A 21,003-nucleotide genomic window follows, 5' to 3' on the forward strand; every position below is an offset into this window, starting at 1 on the left:
GGGTATGGTGAAAATCCCATTAGCTTAAGCCACCCTGTCTGAGGCAATCACAGCCACACTTTATCTCAGTGGTGTGGAAAACCCTTTTGGGTCTTTACAGGTGTGGAAATGGACGGGAGTTACCATAAAGGCAATTTCTAATGTGCATGAATGTCAAACACCACACACACACACAAAAAAACTGCAGGAAAAATAAGTTTTTATACATTTACTAGCAAAACACTTTAACATGACAACAATCAGAATAATATTGTGGCTAAAATCACCACAATATTTTTACTACCAAAACAGCAGGTTTTGGAAATAAAAAATGTCAAAGGCAATATTTTATTTCAATTCTAGAAAATCAAAATGACACATATTTTACAAATCAGTAATATGCTTTACAAACACATCTGAAAGAGTTTACTGAATGAAAGGGAGGGAAACATCTCCTGATAATAAAATAATATGGTGAATATCATGGGCAAAGTTAAAAAATGAAAAGGATGGATTGCTTTGGAAATTAAAAATGGTTCAAGCTTGCAACAGAAAAGCCAAAATATTTTATATATGTGAATATATAATTAATATACACATATATAACCCTATACAGAGATTCATATTTCTATGCTGAAGTTAGCTAAATATATGGCCATTTACTAGATGATTAGAAAGTGACTGGTGAGAACACCCACTCCTGACACACTCACAAATTGTTCTGAATAAATATTTAATATGACCTCAGCTTCACCCATTATCCACTGTGGGCTTAGAACCCTAGACCAGCTTAGTTTGGAAATTATACTGTATTAAACTATTTAACCTCTGTTTTCCAAGGTATTTTAGTATCGATGTAAGGAGATTAACGATATGCAAATATCAACAGACAAAGTAAAGCAGACTGGAGTTAGCTAGTCCCAATAAAATTATCAGAATATTATTTAAGAATTTCTAACCACTTACCTTGTGAACTAACTTCACTTTGCACTTTTGGGGAGAATTGAAACAAAACTCATTTTCTGTTTGATGATTTTCCTGACTCTTCATTTTCACTTTTTTGTGCAAAGTAATTCTCCTAACCACCTACAATTTATACTTCTTACAAATGACAATTCACCCTGTGTTGTGTATTTTATAAATACGTTTTATTATATATTTATGTACAACTAATAATTCGTATGAAATATATATTTTATGTAATAATTAGACTAATTTTCAATACCTAAGACACAAGAAACCAACTATTTATTTTCTGCTACCTTCTCCTGAACTCATCGAGGCAAATAAAATTCAATTCTTAAAAATCTAGAAACGATATTTGTTTAGATAGTACAACTTCTTTGAAAATCAGCCTCAAAGTCAGTTATGAAAATTAAATTTGGAGCTCCAAAACCAGACACAAGCTTTGAATTTTATGTGTCTGTGAAAGAAGAATTGTGGAGAAGTTGTAAAAAAATTTTTTAAGTGATTTTGAATTAAAATATATTTAATGTTAATTGCTTCAGTAATATTTTAATGCATAAATGTCCACTTGACATTTACACAAACCTTCTTATATTGTTCTGCTCACAAACAAGGTGGTAAAATAGTTTTAATAACAATTATAAGCATAAAGGTAGGTTGGCAAAAGTGGGCAGTACCTCAGGACGGCTGACGTCTGTTGGACCATGCTGGTCAATGAGCATGTAAATTACATTTGGAATGCTTCTTGGAATCTCTATCCCACAAAACTATGACTTAAATATCTGCTTTCTGCTTTAAATTAATTACACAACTACATTAAACAATTATTAAATATAGCTAGAATTATTCTTCCACGATTCTAATCATTTCCCTATTAACTGGAAAGTTGATGCCAGATTTGATTTTTATTTAAATACAAGCTTCATATTCCCATATTCCTCTGAATTCCACAATCCAAGACAGTTTAGGTGTGGCTATGCAAATAATACTTTTAAAATTAATTTTGCACAACAGTAAATATAATGAAAATGTTATTCCAGTCCACTTTAATTGTCTGTTAGTTCTTTTATTTTTAAGTCATCACGAATCAATGGCGTTTAGCTGATTACTTTTAAAACCACTATATATTTGAAAGTATTTGGCAATGTGCACAATGCTTGACTTTAAATTTTGTTTTTTATACTTTTGATTCATTTTCCAACTTACTTACCTCTTTTCCAGCCTCATATTTACCTCAGCACTAAAACACGTCATGTAAAACTAGCATAAATTATATAGTGTCACTATTTTTAATAAATCTGCATGGAAATGTACAATACTTCTGCAAATGCCTTCAATATTTACTCTTAATAATCACCACTTAAAATTGGTTGTAAGTTTGCCTTTATTTTAGAGTTTTGTATATATATTTTTCTTTGGAATAGATGATCATACAGTTTCAGTTCTTTGAGAATTAGGATAATTGTATTTTCTGGTATGTTTTGCATTGACATATATCCATGAGAACAACAAAAATTTAAGGTTACTAACTCTTCCAGAATAAAAAGTCTTGAATTAATGGCTCTATAATATTTTAGAGAATACAAAAAAGGGAATAATTTCCAAAAATGTACTCAAACATTAAGCCAACTATAATGAGACAGTTCAAAATGCCTTCCAAAAAATTACAGACAGGCAAAATGAATGTTCTGGACTCTGTGGATTTGTTATGAGAATCTACCAATATGGGAACTCTATACACAGATAGAGAAAATATCCCATTGGCTGTAGATAATTAAATGATGCTGAATACTGGAGTTTCAAAAATATCATACCAATTATTATGGCCAATTAAAATGTTTAAATATTTCAAACTTGCTTGATTTTAAATAAAATCTGGAACTACCCATGGGTAAAGATATAGAAAAAATATTCCATTCTTAGTAGAATAATACAAAGTTCATGTAGACGTATGAAATGATTACTATTTTAAATATCACAAGAAGATGAGTTTGTTAGTGACTCCCTTTAAGGAAATACTATAATAATTTAGAATTAATAAAAATAAATAGTTCTACCATTAAAATAAAATATTTTTACTTTATAGTCCACTTCTGAAAAATACATATCAATACTTTTTGATACTAAAATTGTTAAATTCTGGAGCTTCTAAAATGTAGTGAAGAAAATTCAGTATTCAAGTTTAAAAATTAAGAGATTTAAAAATTCTAAAATGTATGCCCATATTTGAAGAAAAAACTATCCATGTTAACATGTACTGTATGAATGTATAAACTTCTTTTAAAAACCCTGCTAATACATGTAATTTACTAAACTTAAGAAGTAAGTTTTTTTAGCCTTACCCAATAGGCCTTGAAACAATAATTTCAACTTGAGGTTCTGATTTTGATTCTAAAATAATGTTGTAAACTTCTTCATTTGTAGCTCCCGGCAGGGGTTTACCATTCCATTCTAGAACTTCATCCCCTTGAATTTAAAAAAAAGGGTATTTTTTTACCTTATATATTCTGTTTATTTTTATCTTTTCTTGTTTTTTTTTTAACAAAGAAATGCAAAACATATACAAATAATTTAATTGTCTAGGCTCTGCTCTTGAAAGCAAATTGATTGCCATATAATGGCAGCTAAATGGTTCTTCTAGACACTTTTTTCCTTCTTCTTCTTCTTCTTTTTTTTTTTTTTTTTTCTTTTTCTTTCCCCAATAGAATATTACTGGTCACTGGAAACAGCACAATACAATCTACCTTTATCTTTTGAGAAATACCAGAAATCATATAAAAATCATCTCATGCTATGGGATGGAATTAGCACAGCTCACTTGGAAACATTAAAAAATAATAATTAGCAGCATGCCCTCCATATAATAAATGTAGGCGGCTCTATACGTGAAAGATTATTAAACGCTGCATAAATCCTGCTTTACTTTTAGTAGAAACAGCAGTTAACATTTGTTAGCATGAATTTTCCAACTATAAGTCATGTTCCATTGCCTTCTCCAGATGCACAACAGAATAAAAATGCATGAAAGGATTTGAATTCATACCCAGAGGGTAACGCAAGGAGCTATATGGCAAGTTACAAAGCAAGCAGATGTAAAACTGTTGCATGACAGTTAACCCACTTCCAGATGTTCATAACACACACGTTCTATACATAATACATATTGTGAGCATTAAAGTAAAATTAGAAAATACGTTTAAAGTAATAAAACTATAGCGCTTATTAGGTTGTTAGATAACCGAAGAGTCATCAAGGAGAGTGCTACGATGTGAAAATACACATGCAAACAACCTGTTATGTTAACTGGAGTTTTCACCAAAGACCATTTGGGAAAAATTATTTATTTTCATAAATATTTAGAGCAGTTTTAGGTCTCAAATGCCTCCGCCCAGTATCCTTCAAGTGACAACGGAGGCTCAACTGAAATATCCCAGCCTCAGTGATACTTTGGAGTGTCTTAGTTTTTTTTTTTTTTTTTTTAATGTTTCTGCTTATTTTGTTGTTCTCAGTGCCTATAACACTTTAGTAGCAAAGGAAACATGTGGCGAACTAATGGATCAATATCATCATTGTACATTTTAAGGCTAACGATAAATATGGAATTGTTTAGTTTTCAGCTATGCCTTTAAAAAAAAGTAGAAAAGTTTTGTTTTGCTAGGATTATTTAAAGTAATCCCCCCCCCCTCAAGTGTTTGCTTACTCAGAAGTAAAAGGGCAAATATTTGAAAAGCATATAATGCCGCTTTGGTATGAGACAAGAGTATGGTTAGTACTAGTAGTTAAATCACTTCTGATCGTTTGATCTAAGATGCTACCTAGCAGTTTTTCAAAAAGGCAACAAATACACTTCACTATATTAAAAATAATAATACATATTTAAAATATATTTGGAGTCTTTTAACTTCATTGAGCAAGAAAAGAAATAAAGGTTACAGCACGTGAATGTATACATGTATGTGTGTGTACGAAAAACTATTTTCTAAAACAATACTTACCCTGATATTTTCTATTTTATTATGTTCTTGTTGTTTTTCTAAATAATGGATGCAACCCATTACATCAACTTTGCTACCCAGTAATGTGCTGCAATCAACATTTTGCAAAAGCACTGCACTATAAAATTCTTCTATTTATAGCCAGCAACCTGGAAGCACAACTTTCAATATCAAATTAACTTAATGCATGTATTCAATTATTTACAAATCAAGAACTCCTAAACTAGACGGTGGTCTCCTTAACAACATTTATTTATATCTGAGTCCTCTTTTCAGGCAGGGATGTAGATTATAAGGATACAAAGATAAAAGAGACTTTCTCCTGTCCTTAAATTTGGTGGAGGAGAAATACAGACATGAATACCTTTAATCAAATGTTACAGGCAATGATAGGAATTCATCGGAGGAACAGAAGGAATGCCAGGGAGGAAGTTATTAGTTACTGCTCAGGGGAGATGTCAGGAAACCCTTGAGAACTAAAGCAACTTTACGTGGGCTTTGAAGGATGGTGAGGACTTCAACAGGCAGATCACAAGAGCAGCAAAACCAACCACGGGCACGAGAGGCACTGGCCAGGTCCTGGAGGTGGAAACAGCTGCCTGGGTGGATGTGGAGGTGGGGATGAGACGACTGGTAAGGAGGTGGCTGGAAGTTGGGGGTAAACTACAGAGCTTTGACCTGAGCAGATGGTGCCTGAGAGACACTGAGGGGTCTTAATAAGGAGAGTGTCAGTGCCAAGTTGGTGGTTTGATCATTACGTCAAGCAGTGGGGCAGGGCGCAGACTTAGGGGAACAGCAGTAGAAAAAGCTACAGCAAGACTGCAAATGCTAAGGTCAATTCGCAGGCTGCAAAGGTCATGCTAATAAAAAACAAACAAACTGTACTTTTAAAGGTCAATGCTGTTTATATGCAAACAGAAGGAAAGTAGTTCCTAAATAATAATGTAAATCAAAGAGGATATATTATTTAATTTTTAAAAATATGTTTTTCAGTTACAACAATTGCTTCAAGTGAAAAGTACACTTATATGTTTTATAGTTATTTAAGTGGAGCTTCTGACATTTTAAAGTTTCTCAGACTCTAGGCACATAAGGGTGTTAAGTGAAAATCACTACAAGGGATATATAATATAGAAAAACCCCTTCACTGACTTTCTTAAGAAACTGTCTATTAAAACACAAAGAAAAAACCCAAAAGATATCATGTTTATAATCTGATCTGCAAGTTCAGATTTCTGTAGCTAAAGGTATTTTACACTTGAGTAGGCAACAAGGGACTCATACTTTTCAAGGCTTCTTTTCAAGTCATTAAACAAGCAAAGACTCAGGTTATTGACACAGTCACTCCTGATTGAGTTGTTTTCTTATGGAATCATAGTCCCCAATAAGAAACAATAGTGTACAGTACACATCTTCAAAGCTGTGTGTATAGCAGATGGAGAAAAATCCCTCATTTGTTTTTTCTCCACGTACGATACCTGGAGAGCATGTCTTTATTGAAGAAAAAATCTAAATGATTTTGAACTGATATCCTGATAATCAACTACAACAAAAATGTCCTTAACAGTCATAGAATATTTTTATAAAGGTCTCAATAATTATAACCTTATGGTATAAAAACTGAAAACGCAGTCTAGAAACGTTCTCTTTCCATGTGCTACGGGTTATTAATCCTCACTTCGACAGGTCAGCCTACTCTGTTTTCTCTGTAACTGTCTGGCAAATGGGTGAGCAGACACTCTCACCAAAAGATTTCTACTAAACTCTGAAGTACAGCAAACTGGAGACAATATGTTAATATGATTTTTACTAAAATGAAAAAAAAACAGTTTATTGAAAATAAATTTGAAAGTATGTTGCTACTAAGTATGGTATGTTTCAATATATTAAATGATTTTATTATGTCATATTAAGGTTACAAAGTAACATAATGTAAATTTCCAAATACCAAGAAGTAGCACATCTGCGTGAATACAATCTAGGTCACATTTAAATTAACAAATAATATATTACAGAATCTGTGTAAGAAATGTGATTATGATTGCATTTTATTAAAATCACTGGTACTGAATAAGTGTTTGGGGACCACTGTGAAGAACTTTAATAATTACTATGGCTTATAAAATAAAGGACTAAATAGTGAGGTGATATTTTGCACAGGCTAAACTGTTTTGGATTTTTGTAGCAACATTAGGAAGCCATCTACAAAAATTAGTAATCCTTCAGCATTTTGTGTCTATGTATTTTTACGTAAATAATAAGATTCCTACTCATTTTCTCCAAACTGCCATTGAGGTATAGTTACCTATTTTTGCAGTTAAGTATCCGTATCAGGAAACAAATCTGTATGCATGCATTAAAATTAGTTATTTACTTATGCATAACTTACCCAAAGTTGAAAACCACCATGCACAGAGCACACATTACTTAACTGTTTAAAAGTGCAACTTTACCTGCTCTCAAGTGTCCAACTACATCTGCGAGGCTACCCTTCTTTACTTTGGTGATGAAAGCACCGAGGCGTCCTATGTCAGTCATTTTCCCTCCAACAACCTGGGTAATTATAAATTTGTAAGTTCCCAAGACTCACACTGAGACATAAGTTTCTTTGTTTGAGGAATTAATCCTACAGCTTTTGTGAGGTGTTTAGGATGGGGTGCGGGAACACAAATGAAGCGCAATCCATTTGTGGTCAAAGGAGCCTGCACCAGGGACAACGCACTCCCAAGAGACAAGGTCTCCCCCTCTCACCATCAGACAGCAGGTGTTTGACACAGTTGACTGTGATTTATTTTTTCTTTACCATCTAAATTCACTTGAATTTCTACACTCAGATCATGTCCCATTGTGACGTGAGATGTTGATCTCTTTTGTACATTTTTAGTAGAATGTAGGTCTAAGACAAAGACTGGGGATTTAAACCGAGAACAGGTCTCTTTGGGGAAGCAGTTCACCATGGTCCAGAGTAATAGCCTAAGTTGATCTCAGCTCCTGACCACCCGAATGACCTCTTCATCTGAAATATCAATACGTATAGGATCCAATCGAACTCTCCAAGTCTGAGTTGTATCACTGAATAATTAACACGCTCACCTGGATTTTCCTCCATAACTAAAATTAAACACGTCGGAAAGTTTCTAAGTTTAATTTCTCCCAATGCAGGGGCTCAATGTGTATAATTAAAAATGGGAGGGATAATGTCAAAAGTTGAGGTTGATCCATATTCTTAGGGTCACGCTCAATAGTGGAAGTGATCAGAATTATTTCATAGCAGGAGAAACTAATGATAATAATTAATAAGGTGACATTAACTGAATAACAAGTTTTTAGTTGGATTAATAGTTGATGGTTTTGAAGAGGTTAAACTATCACCCAACTATAATACAATCTCTTGGTAAATAATAATTTTAAAGCAACATCTTTTTTTTTTTTTTTTGGTACGTGGGCCTCTCACTGTTGTGGATTCTCCCGTTGCGGAGCACAGGCTCCGGACGCGCAGGCTCAGCGGCCATGGCTCACGGGCCCAGCCGCTCCGCGGCATGTGGGATCCTGCCGGACCAGGGCATGAACCTGTGTCCCCTGCATAGGCAGGCGGACCCTCAACCACTGCGCCACCAGGGAAGCCCAAAGCAACATCTTTAAATGTTTCTTTAAGTTTACGGAAGCAAATGAAACCATGTGACAACACTCATACACATGCACACACATAATAAAACAAAATGTATATGTATGTTTTTTCTTACCGAAATTACATCTTTGTAATTTATTAGTTTTTTAAAGATTATATCTGTTAGAAGTCAGGTAATATTTGTAAAAGATACATTTTACTCTTTTGGTATTACCATAAATTGTATTGCACTTAGGAAACAATCTCTTTAATAATGTTTGGTGTTGTTTGTCAGGATATAATAAAATTATAATGTCCACGTTATTTAACTTTACTACTTTCCATTAAAACCATTTTAATGTAAAAATTGTCCTTGAACTTTATATTCAGAGAAAAATTATTTCATTTTCCTGTATTTTATTTCAGCTTCCTAAGACATCTGTATGCCATTTTAGCAAATGATTTTAAACTATTACCCCAATAAAAGTACTGAATATACCATAAGACATCAATATATTAACAAGGTATATTCACTAGAAGAACTTTATTTTGAAGAGGAGGAGAAGATACTCAAAAATCATTGTCAGCAACTTTGCTGAATGTAGTCCACACTGTAATTCAGCCTTTAAGAACATTATAAACCAGCATACTTACTTTCAGACCCAGTAATGCACCTGATTCTTTGGGCATGGTTGTTCTCTTGTTAAGAATAACGCGTCCAATTAATCGGTCCCCCTCTTTAGATGGCTGCCACGTTACAGGATGCTATTAAAACATGAACGAAGTTATGAAAGATAAACCAGCTGTTTTCTTTCCTACAGACACATAATTATTGGTTGTAGCATGGCGCGACTTCCTCATTTAAGGACACTCTGAGGGAATTCTTCTGGTGGGCTCTATCCTTGACTTATAACAATTTTCTTTTAGTGCTATATTTTATTTGCAATAGGTACTTACTATACTAAATTGTTCTAAAAGTAGTCAGTAACTAAGTACATCTCTAAAATATGGTTCTGAAGTGAAATGAATTGAAAATTTAAAATATATCTGCTTACCTAAATCAAATCGATTCTATACTTTGAGTTGTTAATGTTGACATCATTAACCAAATAATATCTCATCTACCTACAGCCGTTATTTAACACTTGCTGTTGGTTACTTTAAAATTGGTTATTATTCAGTGATACTGTTTTTTTTCTTCAGAACTGTACTGTCAAGTGAAATCAATACTTTCATAAAATGTAAAATGGAGCAGAATAAGATTACCATCTATCACGTATCAGCAAAGGATAACGAACAGCACACATAGTCCCTGAACTCCCAGATCTCCCTCCCAGAATGCTTACTGAGCTAATAGGTGATGTTTCCCGGCTATGCCACGTGGCGGGATCCAGCCAGTAATAATCCAAGTCACCTGCACAGTAGGAAGAGAATGAAAAGCGTAATGGCTTTCACGTGGAGAAGGAATACTTACACGCAACTTCTTCAATCTGTAAAGTAAAGGGTTATGAATATCGTAATCTCGAGTGTGTACACCTCAGGACGATACACACCTGCACTGCACAGGCTGTGACCCAGATGCACGTCATACAAGGGGAGGGTTATCTTTTACTCTCGGTCCAGAAACACATAAAAAGTACAGCCAGGTCTAGGTTATTCCACCCCCATCCCCTCAGAGGACTACCCATGCCAAGGCACAGACTGTCATTAGAGATGTTGGTTATAACTGTATTCACTGAACTAAGTATTAAAATTTAGTGCCTTCTCTTCAACTCTTGTGAACGTCATCATATCTTTCAAACTTATTCTCTGGTCTCTACAACCGGGCACACATTTTTTTAGGACATGGTGTTGAAAGTTAAATGCCCAGAATAACGTTCAGCGAAAGAGTACATACAAATGACAAAGTATTCACTTTCACTCAAGTCATAAAAAAGACTTTAAAAAGTCCTAACTTTGTAAACATGAACTTATGAACCTTTAGTTTGATTTTTTGGGCTTCAAAATATAATGTGAAAGGAAGTGTTTGAGGGAAAAAAAAAAAAGAAAAAATTAATGGAAAGCAGCAGTGCTGTATTTGCACAGGCAGAAAGGCCGGAGTGGGTAACCATATGAGAATAAATGACCTTTTACATTTTAAATATCGGATTCAATCAATGAAAAATTTTCTTCCAAGAGAAGAATATTAGGAGAGTGAGTAAAGCATGCCTGCTAACAGTGAGATGTCTAGCTCACTGTTAGGAAAATATGTTTTGGATGCTGTCTGTGAAGGTTATAAATAAAGAATTTAATGTAGATGACAGGCATGGCAAATTCAGGCACCATAAAAGAAATATCATAGAAAATGAAAAAAACAAGTTTAAAATCTGCAGGCACAATTTCTTAGTAGAATGATATATATCCTACAATAAATAAATATATATATATATCCTACAATAAATACTAAAATGCTCTTCAAATATGGCATGTAGATAACAGCAGGATATTCTAAGAAACTATATTCTGTTAAAATTTACTCCACATGGAGTTCACATCCTTCTCATAATCATATACTTTAAAAGGTATACATGGCTTGGCGACTATAGATTTCTAATATTCTTCTGAACCACCTTAGTTAATGGGATATAAGGAAAGTTGTGAAAGGAAAGGTGTTTTTTCCTCCTTTATTTTTACTGTTTGTGAAACTTCATGTGCTTATTTTTAAAGTTGCTTTGCCTTTAGTATTATGGCACCATTCCTCTTGAAAGAAAAACTATTTATAATAATAATAAAATTAAAATTACTACTCAGTAGTAACTACCAAGATTACTCAAAAGACTGTTGCAATTCATAAGGCTTTCTCCCTAAAATTTCACAAACCTAGTAATAAGGCTGATGACTCATTAAATGTTGATTCATTCTGAAATACTGTGACAAATTAATAGACCCACTGAGATATTTGTGGGGCTTGAAGAAGAAAAATTAGTCATTAAGGTGGAAGCTGCTTTGAGAAGTCTTTAAGGTTTAAAGAAATGACAAAAATCCTTCCTATTTTAAAGGCTTCAAGGAACCAGTTCAATGTGTCTTGAAGGAACTGACTTAGATCTTAGAAACTGGACTCCTTGGGGTCCTTATCTGGCTCATCTTCCAGCTCCTCGTAGGGGGTCCAACCTTGTTTCACTCACCTTTTCCTGAGAAAATCTAGATATTGGTATCTGATGAATGTCTGCTGGGCAAAAAGGGCTCCTTATATGCAACGTGAATGGAGAGTCTAATTTAACTGGCTTAAGATGGGAGATACATATGTATATATACAGCTTGCCAGGCCATTCAGGTGTTCAGTCAGACCTAATTCTTACATTAGTGCTCATATGAATGGAACCGATTTTGCAGCTCAAAAAATTCTGTTTTTCAGTTTTGGAAATCTACTAAAAATGACTAATAAATGTAAGTCTAAAAGAGACATTAAGTATTTCAGCATACACTAAGAGTTGCATATATTTTAGTACACAGTTACACTTCCCTCGCTTTCTGAACAGTTTTTTTCTGAACAGTTTTTGACAGCTTTCTTAGAACTAATTTCATCATCACCCATTAAAACATAACATTTTTGCTTAAAGATTTACAAAAAGTACATTCTAAAATCTAAATATGTAGTTTTAAACTATATGTGTTTCTTCTTTCCATGTATTATTAAATTGTAAAGATATTATTGACGTTTTAAGTACTCTAATTTGTCTTTATAAGACACATTTCTCTATTATTAATAGAAGTGACACTCAACAAAACTCCCCCCTAAAATATTCAGACTCTAGTATTTCATTAATATAAATCATTTTCCTTGATTACTTTCCTAATAGGTGATTAAAGATACTGGTTGCCAGGTGGCATAGCTACAAAATGATAAATGCATGGTATTTGCTTATGGAATTGATGCAAAAGCATTTTGGTTCTAGTGCTCGATACAACTGTAAAGGAATAAATTTACTATTGTCATTAATTTAAATCCAGGATATAGATGCTTCTGTCAACTGAAATGGCAAGTTCATAAATATCCAAGTCCAATGAAGTGTTATAATTTGAGCATTAATTTTTTGTGAAAACATGAAAAACAGACTTTTATCCTATTCCTTGTGAAAAAGCAGGTTAATTACACTTCATAAGTAAGCAGACAGCTTTCATTGCACAAATAAAAGTCAGCTAAGGACACATGAGCTTTCTGTAAAGAGAACTACCTCTTCCTAAACCCAGGTCATTATGAAGAGTATGTTAACAATGCATAAACATGCATCTCTGTGAGTTAAAATTTTGTACCTTGTGATAGCTAATGTCAAAGCACAGTGGATTCCAATAAGACCAATCGAAGGCAACGAATAAAAATACCTTCTAAATAATACAGATGCATGGTTGAGTCTGTATGGGTATATTAAAACTGTCAGGAGAGAACCATAGCTGATTTCACACATTAAATACCTATTTCACAGTTTACATAGCAGCTACCGTTGACCAAGTGGAATGCCCATCTAACGTGCGAGTAGTCAAGGAAAGGTTATCGACACCAAAGCCTTGAAGCATTAGAAAATCTGGACTTTTCCATCACCAGAAAACATACATAATGTATTTTTAACGTCATTATAATGATGATAAAAGATGGGACTCAAAGCAATTCCAAGATCAACTCACAGTAACTGAACAATTTATAATACATATCCATAATTTTGCTACTTCTCATCTCAAAAAATCAGTTGTTCTTCCTACATAGAACAGACTGTCACCATTCAAAACAATTATAAAAATCATGGACCAAAAATCAGAAGAAACGTCCTTCCCAGAGTTTTCGTACACCTCTTTAAATTTTTACTCTTTTATTTTTGTTTATAATCTACAGCAGGATATTTGTTGAGACTCAACAAAATTAGATGAATCCCAGGGTACTCTATTACAGCACACTAGACAAATTAAAATACTGGGCAAAAACACATCTATTGTATGTCTATACACAGTGCATATGCAGAAGCCAACTCAGTTCTAAGAACGAGGTTTTAATTTGAGACAAAGTTGGGTATTTTTAACACTGTGTCCCATGATTAGCACACAAGTTAACAAATATTGTTTTGGTTATAATATGATAAAAATATCCACTTTAATCCATTTTAATACTGTACAAGGACATTTTCATAAACAGGAAATAAAATGTGAAGTCTAAGAACTGAGATAAAATCTTAACTTCTGATTCATATCACGAAAATGCCATTTTGAATAGTTTCCTCATATTTTAGAAGTTCATTTTAGAGAGTTCTATGCCTGCAAAGGGCAAGTATATTCACACCTACCCTGAAATTATATACAATAATGGAGCTAACTGTGAAATCAGTCAGCAATAATTTTCTATACAGCAGAGCCCCAGAAAGCCTGAATTTACCAAGTTTTATTTAACAGTCAGGGATAAAAAACAAATATTATTTAATAGGACTTAGTATCCAGGCACTAAAATAAAATGGGAACATGTATGTGTTGAATTTAATCATTAACCACATAATCTGTGAAGTAATAAATACTATGGGTACGGATGCAAAATCAGTAACTTGTCCTTCACAATCGAATTCCTGTCAGTCGAAGTTCCTAGTATAGAACAGCTTTGGTCCTCAAATATTTTTTGGTGATTTCATTCAGAATCCAATGTCCACCCCACAATTTGATGGCAAACGCTGTGTAATTAAGTCGCAGATTTGTGTCCCCTGAATGCAAGGCCTGAGGCAGGGCTGGTGGCATCTCCAAACTAGTGGTCTTCAAGCAAAAACCTTTTCAATAATTCTAAGGAACTGAAATAATTCTAAGGAACACCAGTTTCTGGTGCGGGCCCAGGTCACACACACCAACTGTCATTCCTTGGAAGAATTACATTGTCTCCAGCTTTTAGGGATTAGTTAAAAGTAGCTGTTCTCCAAATGCACCTTACAAGTTTCACTTTCAAAATCCTCATTTGTTCACAATGTGCTCTGTTTCTATCATAGAACCAATAATACCACCGTCTCTCTCTCTTTGGTTTATTAATTTGACAGTTCAAGTAAATGCATCAACTCTTAGTTATTAAGTTAATGAGGTGTCAAAGATGTTTGCATTCAGAAATTATTTATATTGAATAGAACCTCCAGAGTTGAATTATCTCTAGAGAAAGATTAAATATTTGCTTGAGGACCTGTGATGCTGTCTCTGTGATTTATAATCTTAGGGCACGGGCAAGAAGGCTGGTAGATGATCTGGGAAAGGAGAATTTTGTAAGCATATTTGGTAGAGGTGGTTATATGTATTGTTTGGCGAATTTGAGAGCTAATTTTGGGAATGTCAACCCGACCACCACACAATTCTACAAAGCAGTTTTGTGCAACTCAGAATCAACACTTCGGGCTGAATTCTGAGCTCCATCGTATCAATTAATCCCTCAACTTTGGAGATAATAACTTCTATAGCATCCCAGTGTTCTTTCGAGGGTAGGATGAGATAATGCACGTGAAGTGCTATATAAACTGTAAAGCACCCCAGAAATGCCAGCGTCCACTGGAGTGTAAAAATATACACTGAAAAGTATTTCCAATGATAACACTGACAAGTGTTTCTGTCGATTCTAACATCATGTAATAATATTTTTTCTGCCCCACAGTTTACTTTTTTGAAACCTTGACTAGTCAGAGAACCTCCCTATATTTTAATTTCTCTATTAATAGTATCATCTAACCTAATATTTAAACTTATGTTGTTTCTCTAAAACATATAAAACCCAGCTGTGGTGTAAAAAGAGCACTGCACTGGAAGCTAGAGACTTGTGAGTCTCACCCTAACCCTGCCATATCAGGGGCTTTATCGTGATACCATCCCTTCATTTCTATAATCCTGAACCTCTCCTATGAAATGGGGATGATGCCACTTCCGCACAAAAGTTCCATGAGGCTTAAATGAGATATGCCAGTTTTGTAAACTGTAAAGGACTTTAGAACTAGATTGTATTGTTTAGTTACATAATCGAGATTAGGAATAAGAAATCACACTGTTAGAGATCAGACTGATAGATAGCAATCATAGCTAAAATACAAGTGGTATCAGTAATCTTTCCACTGGATGACTCGAAATGGGCTTAGAAGACTGTTAAAGTCACTCTGTTTATAAAAATTAATAATTGGCCTGGTATACAACAGATGCTCAAGGGCTCAGAAGAAAGGAATATTTCTTTAACCCTGATTGTTACAGGGTGAGAAAAGGAGCCATCACACAGAGACACAGTGGCGGGAATCTTCCTGTTAATTTCCACAAAGCCAGTGGGAACCTGGGGGATTGAGAAAATGGTTACCTTTTTAGTGAGGTTGTCTATACATTGAGATCTATACAGATTACCCTAACCCCAAATATCTGAAGTAATAATTTGACCAGGTTGTGCAATGTACCCTTCATCTGAAAATAAGCATTTTGTCATTTCTTCTTTATATGATCATATTTTCATGTGAGAAAATAAAACGTTTTTGGTGTATAAGCAACATATTTGTGACTGAAATCTTCCATATCACGAAACAAGTAGGCTATGTTATCTCTTCATATTTTTTCTCTGATGACTCAAAGATGTCCCTGAAGATGTTTTTTTGAAACCAGCCTGTATTATCTTAAAATTATTTTGTACAGACGTTAGTTATGGAATATATTTTAATATTTATATTAAATAGGTTTAATATAGGTTAAACTTACAGGTTATAAGATTCCTAACCTTCTAATACTCCCTTTTTTTAGCTTATATTCCTAACAAAATAATCTACATCATAACAAGACTGATGGTTTTAAGAAAAAAACCTGTCAATTTAAATCTGTAACAGGGTCACTCTGGATGCTGGGGCTTTGCGAAAGCACAGAAAATTTTGTGGATTTACTTTAAATGGCCTAAAAGACATGGAGAAATAAAAAGCTATTTCAGAGAGTAAACAGATTTTCCTAGTTTTAAAGGTCACAGAAATTTATATTTTTGAGACTATGTGAAGTTTCAGGGTTCAGAAATACTCCCACATTGGCCTTCCCTGGTGGCGCAGTGGTTGAGAGTCCTCCTGCCGATGCAGGGGACACGGGTTTGTGCCCCGGTCCGGGAAGATCCCACATGCCGCGGAGTGGCTGGGCCCGTGAGCCATGGCCGCTGAGCCTGCGCGTCCAGAGCCTGTGCTCCACAACGGGAGAGGCCACAACAGTGAGAGGCCCACGTACCGCAAAAAAAAAAAAAAAAGAAAGAAATACTCCCACAGCAGTGATGTCTGTGTCCTTTACCTCCACATCTCCACATAGACCTGATACCACAGGCTTCCAAAGAAGTCAGTAAATTCAAATTTCTGAAAGTTTTGTGCAACAACAACAGAAAACACACACACACACACTCACACACACACACACACACCCCTTTGTGTCCTAGAATAATAAAATAAGGATGCTTATGGCCCTCAGGAAATCTAGAGCAGACTGTATTTCTTATCCATATTACATAACAATACAAATGTACCTAAAGAAAGGTCTGAGGTCACTGATGACAGTGCAAAAGGATGTGCATGGAGAACAGTTTAGAGAAAAATAAATTTCATGCGTAAACATGGTTTGAGGCCCCACGACTGAGCCATTTCTTCCCCAGAATCTACATATAGAAAGCGTAGCGAAGCACCCTTGGGAGCAGATCCCCAAATTCACAGTCTTAGGGACGCTGCTTCCCTTTTCCCATGGCAGGGGGAGGTTGCTGCCTATAGGAGGGAGGTGTCCCTGCCACCTTCCAACTGACCAGGCTTCCTCTGTGACACTGAGTAATCCATTCACGGGCAGACCGGCTGTCACGTGCAAAGTCTCGGAACAACCAGCCAAGAAACCCTGTGGAAAAAACCGGGGTTTATTTGTTTTCATTGTCTGGGGACTGGGTGTTACCCGAAGGTTTCAGAAGCTGTAGCACTGGGTGAGGTCACAGCATAGACGTTACAAGAAAGAACTCTGGATGCAAATATCTCTGATCAAGGAAAATGCGAGTCTTTATCCAGACCTCATGCCCAGGCAACCCTAGCCAAACAGTATCCACTGCAATAATCCTGACGGTCCAATCAACTTCCGCCTGCCTTTACATCCCAGAGACAGAAAATTAGGGGGTTCAATGGAGATCAATACACTATCCTGGTTTTAATGAGATAAATAACAAGAATAATACTCAACTGATGACAAAGATGAATTTTGAGGGTGTACAGAACAAAACGGAAGTTCTTTTGATACTGCTTACCATTTAAAAATATATTGTGAAGCTATATGCAAAGCAGAAATAGAGACACAGATGTAGAGAACAAACTTATGGATACTAAGGCGGGAAGGAGGGGTGGGATGAACTAGCAGATGGGGACATACATACTACTATGTATAAAATAGATAACTAATGAGAACATACTGTACAGCACAGGGAACTAACTACTCAGTGATCTGTGGTGACCTAAATGGGAAGGAAATCTAAAAAAGAGGGGATATATATGTGTACGTATAACTGATTCACTCTGCTGTACAGCAGAAACTAACACAACACTGTAAAGCGACTATACTCCAATAAAATTTTTTAAAAATAATAAAAATAAAAAATATATTGTGAAGCTATAAAACAGTAGAAAATAAATTCACCCTAGCAAACATTTTGGTAACAGAAAGAGATGTTTTGAAACCAGAGCTTCCTCCCGCCAAGTAAGTTACCATAAATACTGGGGGTTTTTCTCCTTTCTTGTTTTCTTTTCTTTTGTTGTTTGTTTGTCTTTGTTTTTATTTTGGCTATGCAAGCAAATAATTTATAGATCTACTACAGGACTTTTTTTTTAAGTTGGAAGTTCCTTGACTGGTGGTGGGCAATCACTCGGCATAACAATTTAGAGAACATTTTATGCCTCCGTGTTACTCTAGAGAAAACTGGTAAGTACACCTTCAAAATTATAGCCACGGGAAAACAGGAAGCAAAACACTGCAAGGTCACTGGGCTAGATCTCTGCCACAGCACCAAAGCGGTCAAGCTGTCCGATGTCACCACCTTTCAGCTGGGCCCCCACTCCAGGTGACGGGAGCGAGCGATACAGGTAACAAAGCACAAAGCACACGGAGCGAAGAGGCATCCTCGCAAACACGTGTGCACAGGATATGCACTGCTAATTACCGAGACATCTCACCTCAGAGGAGCTGAAACCACTGACACGGGAAAGGGATTCTCTCCCAGAGGCCCCGAATATTTAAGGTTGGGATGAATGAGGCCAGAATTACATTTCCAATATAGTAATTTCAAAATGTATTCCTCTTAGATTAAACCTGCATACCAAAGCCTGTTACTTTAAAAGACCAGGATGCCTCACCGGCCTTCAAAGTTTTCAAGGTGGTTTCTTGACTGCTCACAGGTCAGGTGCCGTCTTGAGAAGGACCGGGTTCCACTCAGGACGCCCAGGACACTGGCTGTTTAAACAAAGAACTCCACAGTCACCCAGCTGCACTGAAGTACCCAAGCCCAGATCAGGGAGGACGTGCGCTGGAACACCCTGTCACTGGATATTTCTGAAACGTTTAGCTCAGCACAATAATGTGCACAGAGGTCTTGGTGAGGGAGATGCAGTGAATCCATTGAGCTGTTCTAAAATCTAGCTGTGCATTAACCCGGACCACCAGCCACGCGCCCGGGCTGCCCTGTATCCCAGCCCCGCCCCACTGTTCTTTTACCATGTTGTCCTTCAACATGTTATGTGTTATACAGATCATCACGCAGACAACGCTGCTACTACTGAGCGTCTTCTCCATGAAACCACACGCAAGGAGCGTCTTTCTGGTGTCCGCATCAGGATGAATCAGCGAGCACTCCTACAACTGGTTAACTTCCGTGTTATGGATGCTATACACTTTTAACTAATGACATTTTTCTCAAAGCACATGTATTAGGATGTTCATGGTTAAACCTACAGCTGAAATGTCTATCTTCAGTCTCTGTCACGGATATTTTCTACACGTTTTTTCACTGATTCCATATGGCTATATTTTTACATTGGGTAGAAACGTTAAGTCGCTTTTGGTACAAAGGTAGACTTTAAAGTGGGAATTAAAATAAAACTGAATGAATATGCACAAAACATTATTTAATATATTTATGTAAAGCCTGCTTTCATTAAAGTATAGATTTTTCCATCCATCAATCTCAAAATATCTTTCCTGCCATGAGGAATAACTAAAATGCAATTGATGTACAGGTGTTAGCTTGTCTCGAGCTTAAACCACAGCATTCAGTAAATAGCAAATCATTGTACCTTACTTGGGAATCTTGCCAAAGAATGGAAAGCAAGTGAAAAAGGCTTCTCTTCTGGCAAAACCCAGTATCACAAATCTGAGCTCCCAGACTTAATTCATTCAAAAACCCAGTAGGCCTTCACTCATAATTTTAGTCACAATCATAAGACAGTTTCTCTGGCATTCGCTCCCACAGGACCACCGAAGATGCACATTGTAAAAGAGCAAGTAAGGGTTGCCACAGACAAGCATATTGGCATCAATAAGAATTCACAGGGAAAGGGACAGAGAAATTTAAAAGTACAAAAACAAACTAAACAAATTGGTTAAGGCTCTACATGCCCTCAACATTTTGATACTGTGAGTGGCTCTGAGAACACAACTGTCTTACCAGGCAACATAATAAACTGATGTTAAAACAATATCCAAAACTGGACAGCTACATGTAAAAGAATGAGATAAAAACACTCACTAACACCATACGCAAAAATAAAGTCAAAATGGATTAGAGACCTGAATGTAAGGCCAGGCACTATAAAACCCTTAGAGGAAAACATAGGCAGAACACTCTAGGACATAAATCACAGCAAGATCCTTTCTGACCCACCTCCTAGAGAAATGGAAATAAAAACAAAAATAAACAAATGGGACCTAATGAAACTTCAAAGCTTTTGCACAGCAAAGGAAACCATAAACAAGGTGAAAAGACAACCCTCAGAATGGGAGAAAATATTTGCAAATGAAGCAACTGACAAAGGATTAATCTCCAAAATTTACAAGCAGTTCATGCAGCTCAATATCATAAAAACAAACAACCCAATCCAAAAATGGGCAGAAGACCTAAATAGACATTCCTCCAAAGAAGATATACAGATTGCCAACAAACACGTGAAAGGAGGCTCAACATCATTAATCATTAGAGAAATGCAAATCAAAACTACAATGAGATATCATCTCACACCAGTCAGAATGGCCATCATCAAAAAATCTACAAACAGTAAATGCTGGAGAGGGTGTGGAGAAAAGGGAACACTCTTGCACTGCTGGTGGGAATGTGAATTGGTACGACCACTATGGAGAACAGTATGGAGGTTCCTTATAAAACTACAAATAGAACTACCATATGACCCAGCAATCCCACTGCTGGGCATATACCCCGAGAAAACCATAATTCAAAAAGAG

The 21,003-nt window shown here is 35.6% G+C and overlaps 1 protein-coding gene across 1 annotated transcript in view; it reads right to left on the minus strand.

The window, feature by feature from the left end:
• Positions 1–21,003, minus strand: part of RIMS1 (regulating synaptic membrane exocytosis 1) — a 475,475-nt gene that overhangs the window by 159,081 nt on the left and 295,391 nt on the right. Inside the window, 4 exon segments of the mRNA XM_032650909.1 lie at positions 3,288–3,411; positions 7,394–7,493; positions 9,202–9,312; positions 9,894–9,961. Coding sequence (XP_032506800.1) covers positions 3,288–3,411; positions 7,394–7,493; positions 9,202–9,312; positions 9,894–9,961 — 403 coding nt within the window.

This window comes from Phocoena sinus, chromosome 12 (assembly GCF_008692025.1).
Source record: "Phocoena sinus isolate mPhoSin1 chromosome 12, mPhoSin1.pri, whole genome shotgun sequence".
NCBI classification, from domain to species: domain Eukaryota; kingdom Metazoa; phylum Chordata; class Mammalia; order Artiodactyla; family Phocoenidae; genus Phocoena; species Phocoena sinus.